The sequence below is a fragment of the Salvelinus alpinus genome, chromosome 17 (genome assembly GCF_045679555.1).
Source record: "Salvelinus alpinus chromosome 17, SLU_Salpinus.1, whole genome shotgun sequence".
Taxonomy (NCBI): domain Eukaryota; kingdom Metazoa; phylum Chordata; class Actinopteri; order Salmoniformes; family Salmonidae; genus Salvelinus; species Salvelinus alpinus.
Window position 1 is genome coordinate 29,250,680 of NC_092102.1, and position 17,352 is coordinate 29,268,031.

General features: G+C 46.0%; 1 protein-coding gene across 3 annotated transcripts in view; it reads right to left on the reverse strand.

Moving 5' to 3' along the window:
* Positions 1–2,577: 2,577 nt before the first annotated feature.
* Positions 2,578–17,352, reverse strand: part of LOC139542701 (protein bassoon-like) — a 188,397-nt gene continuing 173,622 nt past the window's right edge. Inside the window, exons 6-13 of one of the 3 annotated variants that reach the window (XR_011668537.1) lie at positions 15,011–16,640; positions 12,843–13,681; positions 9,824–9,929; positions 8,794–8,925; positions 8,588–8,643; positions 8,090–8,300; positions 7,748–7,840; positions 2,578–4,137 (exon numbers count right to left, since the gene is read on the reverse strand). Coding sequence is in view for 1 of the 3 variants with exons in the window: in XM_071348466.1 (XP_071204567.1) it covers positions 8,603–8,643; positions 8,794–8,925; positions 9,824–9,929; positions 12,843–13,681; positions 14,198–16,640 (3,561 nt within the window). In the remaining 2 variants the exon portion in view is untranslated. Of the gene's footprint in view, positions 4,138–7,747; positions 7,841–8,089; positions 8,301–8,587; positions 8,644–8,793; positions 8,926–9,823; positions 9,930–12,842; positions 13,682–14,197; positions 16,641–17,352 lie in introns of all 3 variants that reach the window. The other 2 variants (XR_011668536.1, XM_071348466.1) reach the window with 2 other exon arrangements.

Sequence of the window (17,352 nt, forward strand, 5' to 3'; positions counted from 1 at the left end):
TCACTAAGGTGAAAGATGACTGCTCCCTGATGGTTGAAAAATAGTTTTTGTAGCTTTTTTTCCGGCATTCCCTTGTCTGTCACCCTATTCTGTTCATCCATAGTAATGTCCTGTTGTTGTTCACTGTGCATAGCCATCCACAATGACCCACAGCAAGGGCAGATAGTCGCAGTTGCTATGCTACTTTAAAAGCACAATTTTTGGTTGACGTAAAAAAAAGACGTGTGTTTTATTTGTCCCTGGCAAAATGCAGTGGTCCAAAACCCATGCAATCCAGAGTAGATTTAGGACTGGATGGGACAGTAATAAGATGGCTTTCTTGATTGACCAGTATTGTAATAATAAGCCCTTACTACTATGCATATTAACGTCCCATTTCATTTCACCACGGTGCATTTTGTGTGTGCTTTCCTGAGGCAAAGTGATTGAACACAGTTACAAACTATTTGGAACATAAACAAGTCATAATTGGATTTTGATCAGTATTGGTTCTCTTCTTTTTTTACAATGTCATTATCTCTATCTCATTTACATATCTGATCATCCATTCACTGACAGTGACTTTATCTGTCACTAGTTTGTTCTAACCGCCTGTGAGGTGCTTTCCATGCCAGTCTTATCTACTGTAAGGAGGCCTTTGTAACAGTAGGACAATATTGATATGATCATCATTCTATTCCATGAATTTCATAGGGATTTCACCAGTGTACCAATGACTATCTGTATGATACAATAATATTTGTGTATAGATATTCCATTAAAGGATGCTATAAAAATAACTCCACTTTTTTACATTGAAATAATCACCCATACTTGAAACAGCAGTTACTGTACCGAGTGAGTTGTGGGTTAAGGGATTTTCACACTAAAGCCTTTCAAGCCAAATTAATGGTGAGTGGGTATAGCCTACAATGGTTTTCGGTGGGCTCACTGAAAGGAAACAAGCTCTGTCGTGCCAGCAGCCTCCCATCAACGTTCAAACTTCTGGAATATCATAGTATGTTAATAGGTAGTGGCAGTGTACACACACCAGGTCATTCCCTTCGATCATGAAAAGTGCCTGTCATTTCTCAAATATGTGTTATATATATTTATCATATAGTATTTGTTTTACATATTTATATCATTTATATATTTAATCTCTTCATATAATTGGCTTAAGTCTTTAGCAGCTTCAGTCTATTCTATGGAATAACAAGTGCACAAACTAGCAGCCAAATATTGGAATCCATGGCCGTCCAACAAAAATGGGGTCTTCAGCACTGTACGTACAAGACCATTCGCTGTACCCAGCAACCCATGCTTGAAGCAATAAGATGGCAGACTTTATTGACACTATTCTGCATTGAAAATGGCACCTTATTCCCTATAGCCAGCCTATAGTACTCTAACTGGAATAGTGTGCCATTTTAGGGTGCCTATGTAGTTAACCAGTTGGCAACCGGTTCCAATTTTCAGTGAAGGGACTGAAACATGCTACTAAAAAGAAATGTAAAAAAACATTGAATCAAATTCCTGACGTACACATATTGTAGCTATTTACAAACAAGTAAATCTATTTTTGTAGCAGGAATGCTAAAAGGAAGCAGTATTTGTCTCAGCCATGACAATGATAGTGGTATTCAGTTTCTTCCCTATTATTTCCCCCAAATGATTCATTGCATAGAACGTTTGAAATGTAAAAGTTGCCGTCGACCACACACTTGTTTTATTTGCCAGATAATGGTTTGTTTTTTAGTAGGATGGTGAGAAACACACGCATACAGTACTCACACACATACAAACATCAGGAACGTAACGATACAGAAGTGACTGTTACTGAGGTTTTGCCAGAGCATGCTTGATTCCAGCAACCACAGAAAGAGAAAGAGAATATACATCATGTTTGGGCTCCCATCAGTGGGCCTCTAGCGTCTGAGTGTATCACCAGTAACACTACTACACACGCTGCACTGCAAAGAACAGCAGGAAGAACACTGACCTGAGAGGTTTCCGTGACAATCGTCAACATTTTGGGGTTTGCAGTTTGGTCGCAAAAACAAAGACAAAAAACTGAACCAACTGTGCTGACACTTCAGTGTCTAATCCACCAAACACCTTTTGCTACCTCGCACATAACTCATACATCACTGTTGCCCGCAGCCATATGTGAGTGTGTGCAGAGTAGGTGTCTCTCCAGTCTAACATCCTCAGTCTGTTTGAAACACATAGCTAATATGTACTACATGTCTGTAAGGTGTTTCTCTTTCCCCTGTGATGGTGTTTTGGATGTTAAAAGTCTGTAGTAAGCCAGAAAACATGAAAACCCAATGATTATGACAGTCAACAAAAGAATGCTAAAGTACTTCAAGTCAGATACAATGGTGATTTGCACTGGTTTGTATTCAGTGCCTCTCTGCTGTCTTGCAGTGCTCACGTATCATAATGGGCAGATATGATATGCCTTGACTCGGCAGTACCAAACTACCAGACTGGATTTACAAGGTTGTATTTATTAGAGGACTCCGTAGCAATACGTTTTGCAACAGAAAACAAAAACGAGCATTTCTTATTGGACAATTTCAGGTAGTCCCTCCCTGTTTGTCAGTTTTTTATTTTGTTTGGTGCCTAATGAATACAACCCAGGTGTGGCCCTGTTAAGATGTGATAGCAGAATATCGCACAGAGGCAACACATTCCTGACTAAAGATTTGTAAAATGACACAAGACTGTGCTCTTTACTGACTTTCTTCCACATACTATTGCTTTTTCATTATTAATAACCATAAATAAATTACGTAATCAATGATTATGGCAAACATAAACACAAAAATGTATGAGAAAATACACAATATAAAGGATTACAAATTTAAAAGTGAAACAAAATCCCAAAATATAAATTAATCTCACAGCCAGTGTTCCAGCGGACATCATTATTACATAAAAAAGTCTGCAATTAAAATAAGCTTTATGGACAGAACATGGAGTAAAAAAATAAGATGTAACTTTACTCTAAATAAAAAAGAATGGAAGGATTAAGGCGAATCCACTATCCTGTAACAGAAAATCAGGCAAATACAGAACGAGAACAAAAAACTGAGTCGTAAAAAAAACAACCACCAGAGACCCAAACGTTGTGGGAAGGTTCAGAAACACCAGGAACCCAAACGTTCTGGGGATGTTTTTTCTTATTAATGGCTTTACAATGGCTAAAAAACAAACCTGGCCACATTCGGCTCTCATGGTGCAATCGAAACCTCCCGAATGATGATTCTCCCATCCTGTGGCCAGATTCAGTGTTGTGTCCTCCTCGTCTTCTTTTGGATACATTTTTACTATAATTTTTTATTATTATTATTATTAACCAATGTCTTATGGCCTCTGTAACTGAAATGGTGAACAGTGTAAGGTCTTGGATATAAAGTTCCATGCATTTCCGAATCCTAAATCCACAATACACTTCTTAGACACATCGCAAGAGAGGAAAAAAATGAAACTAACGAGTCAGCATAAAAAAAAAACTGGGCCTTTTTCCATTCTGGAATGTAGAGAAAAAAACTGAGCAAACTGTGGAGACTTCCTCCTAGCTTCTGTCAACCTAGTCATCCTTATTGTCTTTTCTTCTTCTTTCCTAAATGATCAGCATCCAAATTAAACAGGAGGTCTTTAGTACCAGAAAAACCTGTTCTTCTCTTTTCTTTTTCAGAGATGAGAGGAGAGTGTGTCTGTGTGTTTTTTAATCTGAGCACAGGCTTACGGAATCAAGGATCCTACCATGCCACCACGGCCATGTCTGTTACGAACCCCAGCAGGCAGCAGCACAACAGCCCACAGACTAGAGGATAGCATCATTAGCGTGTTGCGGGGTCACAGTACTACGGCCCCTTTCCATGCTCCTATAGAGCAGCTGGGTGGAGTATTCCTTAGTATAGAGCCCATTCCCCAAAGGATAATGGCTGTTTGGGAGGTGATGGTTCTTGAGGAGACATCCTGGTGGTGAAGACCCAGATAGTGGCAGGGATCAGGCTCTCTATCCAGCTAGCCTCTCTCTGGAGGGATCCTCAGGGCTTGTGATGGCTTAGGTGTTCAGGGGGGCTCAGGTGTCAGTGTCCTTGTTCTTTGGCTGGGGGCATTGCAGTCTGGGGGCCTCAAACCGTTCTGGAGAAGGAAAACAAAGTCAGGTGACTAGTTTTCTATGAGTAGCTCACGACAGGCTAAATGACAGAGTAAATAAATAAAATGGACCCCCAATGAATAACAGAGGAACAAATCACTGATGTCATTCTGTGGCGACGAGATTTCTAAATCAACCCTTCCATTACAATGCACATGTGACCACAAGATTAGAACAGAGTGAAATTCTATGATTCAACAATAGATGGCAGAAGAAAAGCAGGACTGAACTGTACACTGTACTGAGGTCTGTGCAGGTTATGTAATTATACTGCATCTCCATGACATTACACTCAATTTATCCTCAGTGAAACGTATTTAACAAAATAGTAACAGTAATAATCAGTGAATATTGTGATCATAAGCGCATGGAAGCCTGTCGTCTCTCACTGAATCTGGCATAAACACTGCAGAACACTCCATTTCACAGATATAGAGGAGCTTGATGCAAGATGGTCTACGGTACATTCATTCAGTTAGCAGCACCAATGTCTGTATGTGAGAATGCTATGCTGACAGAGACAGACAGACTGGGGCTGTGGTCACATGAGGCGGTTATTCATCATGACATGGCCGGCTGCACCACCTTGCCCTACAGACGCAACATGGGTCTCTGTCTCAGGCAGCACACTGCCATTGCTGACAACTGAACCTGATGGATATACAGTATGTTATCGAAGTATAACGGATCAGTTACACACTCGTTTCAAATTAATCATCTCTAGGAGAAAATCAACCACGCTTAAATGTATTAGTAGGGAGACATTATGTTAGCTTCAGGAACATCTTTACTAAGATAACAACATGAAACCTGCTGTACATCTCTCTCTCTCTCTCTCTCTCTCTCTCTCTCTCTCTCTCTCTCTCTCTCTCTCTCTCTCTCTCTCTCTCTCTCTCTCTCTCTCTCTCTCTCTCTCTCTCTCTCTCTCTCTCTCTCTCTCTCTCTCTCTCTCACTGTGGTAGAAGGAAGCCTCTGTGAGCATAGTGGTCAATTCATAAATGTTTGTGTGTGTGTGTGTTCCTGTATGTGCCAATGTGTGTGTTCCTGTACGTACCAGTATGTGTGTTTCTGTACACGTGTGTGTGTGTGTGTGTGTGTGTGTGTGTGTGTGTGTGTGTGTGTGTGTGTGTGTGTGTGTGTGAGATTCTGTATGTAGGTCTTAGTAGATGTCAGGTGATCCACACAGTCCAAAAACAGCCATGCTATCTTCAGTAATGCTATCTTCAATATCTTAAGCACTAGGGGTCTGTTCAGGTGTCACGTTACAGGAAGTTCAGATATCAGATAGAAACATATTGTTTGGGACAGACATCATTAACTGACAGGGAGAACAGGGAATGTGTTAGCTGTATTCATTACATCTCTATCTCAGTGAATACAGCCCAGGTCCCCCTGTGACCTCGTGACCTCACTAGGCACCATGGGAGAGCAGGGCTCAGATGTCACCAAGGTACAGTGCTGCTCTGCTCTGCCTAATCTGCTCTACAGTCCACTTGTGATAACTGCTCTTTGGATGAGTGCAAACTATGTCTAAGTGCAATAAAGTTTTCTAGTCTCAATTCAACATGCAACTACACATAGACAACTACCCACACAGACAGGTGGGAAAAGGCAACCTAAGTATGGTTCTCAATCAGAGACAACGATAGACAGCTGCCTCTGATTGAGAACCACACCCGGCCAAACACACAGAAATACAAATCATAGAAAAAGGAACAAAGAATGCCCACCCAAATCACACCCTGACCAAACCAAAATTGAGACATAAAAAGCTTTCTACGGTCAGGGCGTGACACAAGCAGTTGCATTTATCAGGACTCAACTATTCTCCAGAAGAGCTGATCATGTAAACTTGGCACAGATACAGGGTCGGATTACCACCGATCTGATCTTCAAAATGAACAACTTCACAACAAAATGAAAACCAATCAGGAACGCTCTCTTCTAAACAACCATAAAGTCTCTCTGATCGCTGTCACAAAGATAAACAAATACTGCTGTTGCACTGTTTTCTCCTCCATTATGTCACTGTGTGTTTTGTGTGTTCTGGTTTCATCGCTCTAGCCTTGGGCCTAGTCAATTACTCTGGCATTTTCAATGTAGGAAAGCAATCATGCACTACTACTGCATGATGTGAAGTCTATTAGGCACCATAGGAGGGGAGGATGTGAAGGTAGAGAGAGAAGGAGGTAGAGAGAAGAGGAGGAAGAGTTATAGACAAGAGAAGGAGGAGGAGGAGGTGGTAGAGAGAAGAAGAGGTAGAGAGAAGAAGAGGAGGTGGTAGAGTGAAAAGGAGGAGGAGGTAGAGAGAAGAGGAGGAGGTAGAGAGAGGAGAAGGTAGAGAAAAGAGGAGGAGGCGGGGGTAGAAAGAGGAGAAGGTAGTATGTTATGTGGTGGAGCATAGTCCCTGGTTGAACTCCAGTTAAAACTGCTGCTAGAACTAGTGGTGTATTTGACATGGTTACTTGACCAAACAGGTCAACTATAGCCAACTGCACATTTAGTGGAGGAACAGTGAGGAGTTGAGAGGTCTATAGTCTATACTGTATGTTGGCTGGGGAGGGGGGAAGAAGGGGTCCCAGGGGAGGTTGATGGATACACAATCTTATGGCAAACATTACCCTGTCACTGAACCTCATATCCATCCACGGATACTGTTACTGGCCAAAGAGCCTATCTATAACCAGAGAGCGTGCTGTCTGTTCTCTGTGAATATGATCAATCCAGTTCATAACCGGATAACTGGTTGCATTATTAAAAACAGGGGCCTAGCCAGAAGGTAACAATACCCTAACTATACATGTTTGAGGGTAGAGCATTTTGTGTCTTCTAATGCTTTGTGATATAAAAGGACTGCAGTTGAGCCACAAGAGAAGTCTGCTGTTCAGTTACAAACAGACACCAGCGCAAACAGATACTAGCATCAAATCGGTTGTTTTCTACAATCTCTATAAACTGGTAAAAGAGGTACAAGATAACAAATGGTGCTAACTGCCAAAAACAATGATACAATGCCATAGACAAGTGTAGGTAGAATTTGCCCTAGATTACATGCTATCTCTTATAAAAATAATATATTAATGTGCTTTATATTAACCCTCTGAGGTAAGATCAACACTCTTCATGAGGGTTGTATTACATACATTGGACATTGAGCCCTTCTCACTCTTCTCTAGTCCTGGTTTCCCATTGAAACATGACCTGGAGCTGGCAGTTCCACTGCCTGTATTGCTGTCACAGTAGTATGGCTGTTACTCATGCAGAGGCTGATAGAGAGCCAAGGGGTCAAGGGTCAGTGTTCATGGAATGGTTAGCACAAGGTGCAGTATTGTTTTGCTGTAAACAGGATAGGCCTACTATATGCAAGCAATAGCAGGAGCGACTTAACTGCAACATATTATGGAGATTTATCTAATATCTACCTTTGCTGTGACCTAAACCTTTACCATAACATCACTTCATAATTGACTATAATGGTAAATAATGCTAATTGTTTTGTTATGATTATTGAGTCATTAGTGTATTACTAAGCTATACACCGTCCTTCCTTATCTAATCTAAGTTGTGTTCGATGTGTCTGTGTGCATTACTTACTGTCTGGCCGGCCAGAGAAATCAGCATTGTTTCTCTCCCATTGTGTGCATAGACCTGGTACATGCAGCATCCATTGATTCCTGTCCTCATTGGCTGAATGAGAGTGGGAAAAACCTAAATCAATCAATCTTGAGCTGGTCGATCATGTCAGGTTTTCTCATCTTTTCCAGTTGTATTTTAAAATGCTGCAACTTGAAATATACACTGTATGTGTTTACAAGTTCAGCATCATTTATGTTTTTAAGTATTACACTAAAATAAAGCCACTTTATGAAGTAGTTTTCTATGTAGTTTTCTGAAAATGAGGGAGCTTTCTGCAGAAAATAGAGATTTTGGACTCACCAGTGCGCTCAGATATCTTCTCTTGGTCGCTGTATTTCTCCCTCCCTCTCTCTCTCTCTCTCTCTCTCTCTCTCTCTCTCTCTCTCTCTCTCTCTCTCTCTCTCTCTCTCTCTCTCTCTCTCTCTCTCTCTCACAGTAAAACAAAGCGGGGGTCTTCCTAGGTTTTTCTGGTACGAAGCCTCACGACATCCTCCATAACATTTACAGACACCTGAAATCACACGACGGTGAGTCACCTACTTGTTACTTACTGAGGTGAGCTGTCATGATGTTATAAAATCCTAGTTCAGGACTCAGGAGAGACACTCAAACCTGCACAAAGTGCACTTAAGACCTCCAAAAATGGCACAAAGTGGTTTGGGGAGAGAACCGAACCACCCACACACAGTGGGGAAAGGAATATCATGAGGTACAGTGGTTCTGTCTATAGCCGAGCACACTGTCATCTCCCAGGCTGTGTTAAGGCTTTCTACTCGGTAGTGCCAGGTGAACACTTACCCTCATCTCAACACCTCACCACAACGAGGTGAACTTCTTGCCGAAACCGGAGATAGCTGATGGATGAAGATAGACAGATGGAGGAAGATAGATAGACAAATGGATAAACAGAGAGAGAGACAGACAGGTGTGATTAAGCACATTTTAACAATTAGAATGCATTAGAGTCTGAGTAAAAACATGGAGTCTGAACTCCAGCAGGGCACCTTCTCCTAGTTTTCCTGCTGCCTCCGCAGGGTTTCCTGGTAGGACCTTGGAGAGGAGACTCTCCCCCTCCATCCCAGGTTGACCCGCTGCCGCGCTCCCAATGCCACCGGGTCTAGGGGCGGCCTTGGAGCCTGCAGGATGGAGGGAGAGGGGAGGAAGAGGAAGAGGGAGGATGATTAGAAAGACATTCTTTATAATCCAGTTGATGCCATACTCTGTTTTCGTGCACACTATCACAACAGTCTGAAGCCAGCGTATTTATCAGGAGATGAATGCATCAGATTTACACCTCACCTCAAAAGGCCACACAGGTTTACACACTGACTCTGACCCTGGTGTCTATTTCCACAACACAACTGTCTATGCAGCTGTCAGTGAGGTGAAGGTGATGGGACTGTATAGACTACTAGAGCATGTGAACACAGACCCAATTGAGACATGACATGGAAATGAACCTTCCCTCTCTGTTTCCTGAGTTAAGATTATACATCAGCTTCCCAGGGCCTTCTCAGGATTAATCGATGTGATTAAACAGGACACCCGTGATACCTGATTACGTAACACTCTGATCGTTTGCATGTGTGCGTCTGTCTGTCTGTCTGTCTGTCTGTCTGTCTGTCTGTCTGTCTGTCTGTCTGTCTGTCTGTCTGTCTGTCTGTCTGTCTGTCTGTCTGTCTGTCTGTCTGACTGTCTGTCTGTCTGTCTGTCTGTCTGTCTGTCTGTCTGTCTGTCTGTCTAATGCAAGGGTGTCAAACTCGTCCCAAGTAGGGCCTGAGTGTCTGCAGGTTTTGTTCTTTCCTTTCAATTAAGACCTAGACAACCAGGTGAGGCGAGTTCCTTACTAATTAGTGACCTTAATTCATCAATCAAGTGCAAGGGAGGAACGAAAACCTGCACACACTCGGCCCTCCTTGGACTGAGTTTGACACATGTTCTAATGCCTAGGAGAGTACAAGTGTACTAATCCCTCTCAGTGAAATGTTCAGTGTGTGGAGCAGCAGCAGTGTGGATGCAGGCAGGGATACTTACCTATTCCTGTGAGTGGGGGTTGAGGTGTTTTTGCAGGCTGGGCCGCCCCTCCTATGACAGCTTTGGCCCCTATGGCAGTCACAGGGGGTGTGTTTGCGACAGGTGCCTGTTGGAAGAGAGAGACAGAGCGATGAGGAACACGATGGTTGAAGTTGGCAAACTGACTGTATACCATTTATTCTGTTCTGATGCAGATATAAGATTACCCTTATATCATGGCGACCCCTGCTGTAATATCCCATGCCAAAACTTCATTTGACAGACATATTGAGAATGATGAGTATTAGCAATTAGCAAGAGATCGTTTCCTCCCTGCCAACCAACCAGCTGTGCATCTAAACGTGCATCGTGAATTACAAACTGGGAATATGATCTCTGTAACGGGTTATTGGAAAAAATATAACGTACAGTGAGGGAAAAAAGTATTTGATCCCCTGCTGATTTTGTACGTTTGCCCACTGACAAAGAAATGATCAGTCTATAATTTTAATGGTAGGTTTATTTGAACAGTGAGAAACAGAATATCAACAAAAAAATCCAGAAAAACGCATGTCAAAAATGTTATGAATTGATTTGCATTTTAATGAGGGAAATAAGTATTTGACCCCTCTGCAAAACATGACTTAGTACTTGGTGGCAAAACCCTTGTTGGCAATCACAGAGGTCAGACGTTTCTTGTAGTTGGCCACCAGGTTTGCACACATCTCAGGAGGGATTTTGTCCCACTCCTCTTTGCAGATCTTCTTCAAGTCATTAAGGTTTCGAGGCTGACGTTTGGCAACTCGAACCTTCAGCTCCCTCCACAGATTTTCTATGGGATTAAGGTCTGGAGACTGGCTAGGCCACTCCAGGACCTTAATGTGCTTCTTCTTGAGCCACTCCTTTGTTGCCTTGGCCGTGTGTTTTGGGTCATTGTCATGCTGGAATACCCATCCACGACCCATTTTCAATACCCTGGCTGAGGGAAGGAGGTTTTCACCCAAGATTTGACGGTTCATGGCCCCGTCCATCGTCCCTTTGATGCGGTGAAGTTGTCCTGTCCCTTTAGCAGAAAAACACCCCCAAAGCATAATGTTTCCACCTCCATGTTTGACGGTGGGGATGGTTTCTTGGGGTCATAGGCAGCATTCCTCCTCCTCCAAACACGGCAAGTTGGGTTGATGCCAAAGAACTCCATTTTGGTCTCATCTGACCACAACACGTTCACCCAGTTGTCCTCTGAATCATTCAGATGTTCATTGGCAAACTTCAGACGGGCATGTATATGTGCTTTCTTGAGCAGGGGGACCTTGCGGGCGCTGCAGGATTTCAGTCCTTCACGGCATAGTGTGTTACCAATTGTTTTCTTGATGACAATGGTCCCAGCTGCCTTGAGATCATTGACAAGATCCTCCTGTGTAGTTCTGGGCTGATTCCTCACCGTTCTCATGATCATTGCAACTCCACGAGGTGAGATCTTGCATGGAGCCCCAGGCTGAGGGAGATTGACAGTTCTTTTGTGTTTCTTCCATTTGCGAATAATCACAGAAACTGTTGTCACCTTCTCACCAAGCTGCTTGGCGGTGGTCTTGTAGCCCATTCCAGCCTTGTGTAGGTCTACAATCTTGTCCCTGACATCCTTGGAGAGCTCTTTGGTCTTGGCCATGGTGGAGAGTTTGGAATCTGATTGATTGATTGCTTCTGTGGACAGGTATCTTTTATACAGGTAAGAAACTGAGATTAGGAGCACTCCCTTTAAGAGTGTGCTCCTAATCTCCGTTCGTTACCTGTATGAAAGACACCTGGGAGCCAGAAATCTTTTTGATTGAGAAGGGGTCAAATACTTATTTCCCTCATTAAAATGCAAATCAATTTATAACATTTTTGACATGCATTTTTCTTAATATTTTTGTTGTTATTCTGTCTCTCACTGTTCAAATAAACCTACCATTAAAATTATAGACTGATAATTTCTTTGTCAGTGGGCAAACGTACAAAATCAGCAGGGGATCAAATACTTTTTTCCCTCACTGTATCTAATTAGCTTAGCATTGTGGACGTTTGACAAATAATCACACATGATCTGTTTTGCATTCACTCTACCCTGTGAATGGATGCAATGCTCCACAATTTAGCCTTTTAAATCAATGATTTTGAATCACTCAATGGGCCATTCAGAGAGAACAGGCACCGTAGACAGTTCAAATCAATGTGGGACAGGATGAATGTGAATTAATATGATTTCCTGACAACTGCATTTCCATTTCACATAATAATAATCATACAAACTCTGTGTCCAATCTTCCCACTGTTTGTCCCACCTGTCTGTATTCCCCTCTGATTTCCATAATGCCTCAATATAAGTGTCAAAATACCCTAAAGATGTATATAAAAATCTGACGCAATACCAAGTATGTCGTCAGTATAGGCTACAGCATAAAGATCCTAGAATTCCTATAATACAGGATTTCTATGGGCTACAGTACAGCATTATATGTAAAACACAACACATAGTCGAAAGACTTTACACATTGTATAGTTGTGTATATTACAAACAAGGTGCTGTATTCAGAGACATAACAAAACAAAGGGAATGGAAGGATTGAGAATGATTTGCAGCGGAAGACATTTTGGGGGATGAATCTCTCTCCTCCATTTGAGTGGAATAGACAGAGGCTGTTACACTGCCACTATCTACAGCCACAGTGCTAATCACAATACTAGATAAGGTCTTCCAACAGGGTTTCACACACTGAAATAAAACCTCCTCTCAGAGTGATGTGCTAGGCCTTATCAGAGAGACAGAGGGAGAGAGGGGGTGGAGAGGGAGATGGAGAGAGCAAGATAGAAATGGGGGACGGTAGAAGAGAGAGGAAGAGGAGAGGGAGAGAGGCAACCAAACACCTCTAATGATGTCAATGCGTTAAATAATCATCTACATACATTTACAGTGATTCTCATTATAATTCATACATTTCCAATCTAGTGCCACTGACTGTAACTACACTTGTACTGTACTAAGTCATAATCCTGTACTCACCACAGTTGGTGGCAGTTGTCCCAGTGCGCCTCCTGCCTGTGGCTGGCGACTGGCCTGACCAGGACCAAGCTGACCAGGCTTCGCCTGTAGACCCTGCTGGGCTTGGCCCGGGCCCAGAGGCTGCTGGCCCCCAGGAGTGGTGCCTGCAGGGATGGTGCCTGTCTGCCGTGCCGCCGAGGTCTGGGGCTGCTGCTGCAGCTGGGTGCGTTGGCCTGGCTGCAGCCCGTCCTGCTGGGAGGTAGGACCCTGTCCCCTGGAGCCAGGAGGCCCACTGGTGGAGCCCTGCCCACGTCCAGAGCTGCCCTGGCCCCTGGAGGTAGAGGAAGTGTAGCCCTGTAGGTCCTGCTGCTTCCTGGAGGAAGTCCGCCCATCGTGAGAGGACGAGGACTTGGTGGAGCGGCCCTGGCTGTGGTGGTGGCCCGAGGGGTCCCTGGAGTAGTCCGACGAGTGATACCCCCCCTGGGAGCGGGAGTCGCCCCTCTTTCCCGACGAGGACAACTGGCGGGAGTCGTGGCGCATGGACGGGTCTTTGGGATGGCCCTTGGAGGAGCGAGAGGAGCGGGGCTCGTCCGAGTTGCGGGACGTAGAGGAGTGTCTCCCGGAGCTGCCGCTGCCGTGGGGGCGGTGGTCCCGCGAGGAGGAGGAGTGACGGGCTTGGCCATACTCGTCCTGGGGCCACAGGTCCTCCTCTGTGGGCTCCTCGTAGTCGTGGTAGGTGTGCTTGACGTGGCGGCTGCGGCCGGACGAGGAGTGGCCTCCACTGCCGTAGTGACGGGAGCCGGAGCGCAGGTCCCTGGGCTTCTCAAACCAGTCTGTCTCCTCTTGGCCAAGATTGTAGGCTTTGGAAACCAAGAGCAGATCACAGTCAATCTCCAAGTCCGACGGCGACAGAGGCATGCAGACTGAGGCCATGCAAAAGAAGAACGGGAAGGAGAGAAAAAAAAAGAAGAGAGGTCGATATTTACACCCATGCATTTTATGAAAACACGGCACACATAAAAAAAGACAACAAATGTAAAACACTGATAAGTTAATCACAACAAGTAAACAAAACCTAACTTTTACAAGACAACAACAACATTGTGTAAAAGAAAATGATGCACCTCAGAAGAACATGCGAGAGAAAGTGACGAACATAGGGGAGAAACTGGACACGCGGATCATGCAGATTTGGCACAGGGGGACAGCACAGACAGCAGTCAGTCAGTCGGGACGAGAACTGCCAGTATAGCCCTCAAGACGCAACACCAGGAAATCATGCAATGACTCTCTCTCTTTCTCTCATCTAGCCTTATCTGTGGGTGGGTGGGGGACGTTTATACGTGGGCAGAGACTGGCATTCAGCACCCATTTACCTTCGCTGTCCGAAACAGCGCAATGCACATCGTCTATAATGTAAGAATCGTCTGGTTTGTAGACGTGAGTCCGGGGCAAGTCTCTCATGTGGTCCTGCACATCAGGCAGGGAGTGGCTGGAGCCGTACTGGCCATAATACTGATTACTACGGCTGTCGTACAGCTCTGGGCCCAGGGAGGAGGCCCGCACATGAACACCCATGGAGCTCAGCAGGCTCTCCTCCTCCGAATACTGGGAGCGCATGGGGGGTCTGCCCCGGCTGTATCCCACCCTGTACGACGAGCGATCCCTGTCCCCATCTCTCTCATAGGAGCGGCTGCGGTAGCCGGCATAGTCCCGGGACGAGATCTTGTCCATGCCATAGCCTGTGGAGCGTGAACGGCCCGAGGTGTAGTACATGCGCTCGTCCTCCTCGGGATAGGAGTATCTCTTCTGCTCATAGGCACTCTTCCTCAGGCCGTAGGCCATGTCGTCCTGCAGCTTCCTGGCCCGGGACACTACGGTGCAGCTGCCACCGCCAGACGTGCTCATGGTGTAGGAGGCCAGGTCAGCCTCCACGTCACGTGCTTCCTCGATGGGGGAGAACTTGGAGATCTTCTGCTCCATGCCTTGCTTGCGGTGCTTGCTGCGCTTGGAGGACATGACAGCCGGAGCCAGGCTCTTGGAGGCGTGCTTCTGGACCCCGGTGCGTAGTGCGCCGTGTTTGGTGTAGTCATCATAGTAATAGGAGGATCCCCCACCCATGCTAGTGCTGCTGCTGCCCACTACTCGGCCATATGTGTCTGACCCTCGTGGGTGGTAGCTGCTCTTACCCCTGCCATGGTGGTCGTACAGGTCTTCCTCCCTGGTCAGCTCGTCCTCCGGCCTGCCGTAGGAACTCCCTCCTCTCGCCGGGCTGCTCTCCCCCATGTAGCGTCCACCATGACCGTCGCTTCGATGCATGTCCGCCGCCATGCCGCCCAGGCTGTCCTTTGTCAGCTCACTGATGTCGTCGCACATGACGTAGTTCCTTGGGATGTTCTGCTCCAGGCTGGCTGGGCCGTAGAGACCGTCCTGTGCGTAGGTGGACGGGCTGTCAACCGAGTGCAGACGGTCAGATGGAGTGCCGTGGCCGTAGCTGTTGGTGGTGGTGGTGTACTGGCCGTAGGAGCTGGCTGTAGTGGTGGTGTAGCCGTAGGTGTTAGCTGTGGTAGTGGTATACTGGCCGTACGTACTGGCCAGAGTGGAAGTGTACTGCTGACCGTATGTGTTGGCAACTGTCGTGGTGTACTGGCCATATGTACTAGAGACTGTAGAAGAGTATGGCCCATAAGTGTTGGCCATAGTGGTACCACCAGTATACTGTCCGTATGGGGGAGCCCCACTGGAGGAGGAGTAGATGGCATCTTGGGCTGTGGTGGTCACCACTACAGTGGGGTTGCTTATGACCTCATAGTTAGTGGGCATCTTGTGCTCCAGGTCAGCCAGAGAGGTCTGTCTGGGTCTCTGATGAACAGTGAGGATGTCTGCCTGGGGCTGGTAGGGAGTGGTCTGGCTTGGGCCAGCTGGGTAGGACACCTGGCTGGGGTATGGAGAGGTGTGGGTGGGGTAGGGAGGTTGGCCAGGCTGGGCAGGCTGGAACCCCTGGTGGCTTGGCTGTTGCTGTTGCTGGAGCAGTGGCTGCACCCCCTGCTCAGTCGGGTAGGGGGGCTGGCTCTGGGGGTATGTGTGGGAGGGGAAGGACCCCTGGGTCTGGTAGGATGGGGGAAGATGTTGGGTCTGTAGGGGGGTGGGCTGGGGAAGAGCTGCTGCCTGGGACACTGAAGGGTAGGGGGGCTGGTTGAAGGCTGCGGTCTGATAAGGGGTGCCAGGCTGGGGTGCTGGAGCTGGCTGGCTCTGGGGGTGGTATGACTGGTAGGAGACGAAGGAGGAGATGGGAGGGAACTGGGCGGCTGTGTTGAGGTCGCTGGTGTACTGGCTCAGTGGTGCTGTGCTCGGTCTGGTCAGCACCCCGTTGCTCTCGTAGGAAGCTACCGCCGCCGCCAGCCGCAGGTTATTCAGCTCGCTGTCTGACATGTAGTCTCGCGGGTCGCCCATGCAGCGCAGGTAGGCCAGATCCCTCCTCTCCCTCTCCTTCACCAGGGTTTCCTTGCGCTGATGAATGCCCAGCTCCAGGTAGCGCAGCTTGGCATCAATCTCCTTCTCCTCCTCCTCCAGCTCCTGCTGCTGCTTGCGGAGCTTGGTGGACTCCTGCTCCACGGCCTTCAGCTCGTGGGTGAGGTCCTTCAGCAGGCTGGCTTTGGCTGCCAGACCTGGCCTGGACCCGGCCCTCAGGGAGTGCACAGCGGGCATGTACATTTGAGGGACGGCCGGGGTGATGATGGGGAGGTGGCTCTCCTCTGGAGGGGGGCTGGGCAGGGTCCTCTTCACCTTCCTCAGAGCGCTCTGCTGCAGGGCAGCAAGCTGCAGTGAGACGGGACAGGGCCGTGAGAGTAGGGGGTTAGGGTTAGCTAGCACAACAAAGCACTGCACATGTGACATAGATATGTATTGATTCTCAAGGACGATACTAAAAACAAAGTATATTCTTATGGTGTGATTGTACATTTCTTAAGGTGCCTGTGCAAAAGAGAAAAGCAATAAACAAATTGCTGTAAACTGAAGCTTGGTAAATATCAATATGTTTGCTAGCTTAAATGGTATTTCTTCAGTTACTTTGCAGTACAAAGTAATACAAATGTCTATAATCTAACATGTCCACTAACATTTCTCTATTATGTTACATCCTCAGCCATGCCACAACTGTGTAGGCAGCACAATGTGAGTGTGTAATAGTTAATTACTTCATCGTTTAATTGTGGTAATTAAACTTGGATTTCCATTGGGGGTTAAATTAATCACAGCCACAGTCTCCAGAAAGGTTGGGGAAGATAGCCCCAGTATCTGTCAGCAACATTACTGTTTAATTATGACAAACTCATGAAGATGCTCCCACAGCAGTTCTACATAATCTCAGTAAATGTTTTCAACCATACACCTCTCTTCAGAAATTCTAGTAGGGTATCAAATAAGCCCAATTAATACCCAATAAGATTGGAGGTCTAATAGAGACAAGCTATATTCAGTCGTGCCAGTTCTGACAGTCGTGCCAGTTCTGACAGTCGTGGCAGTTCTG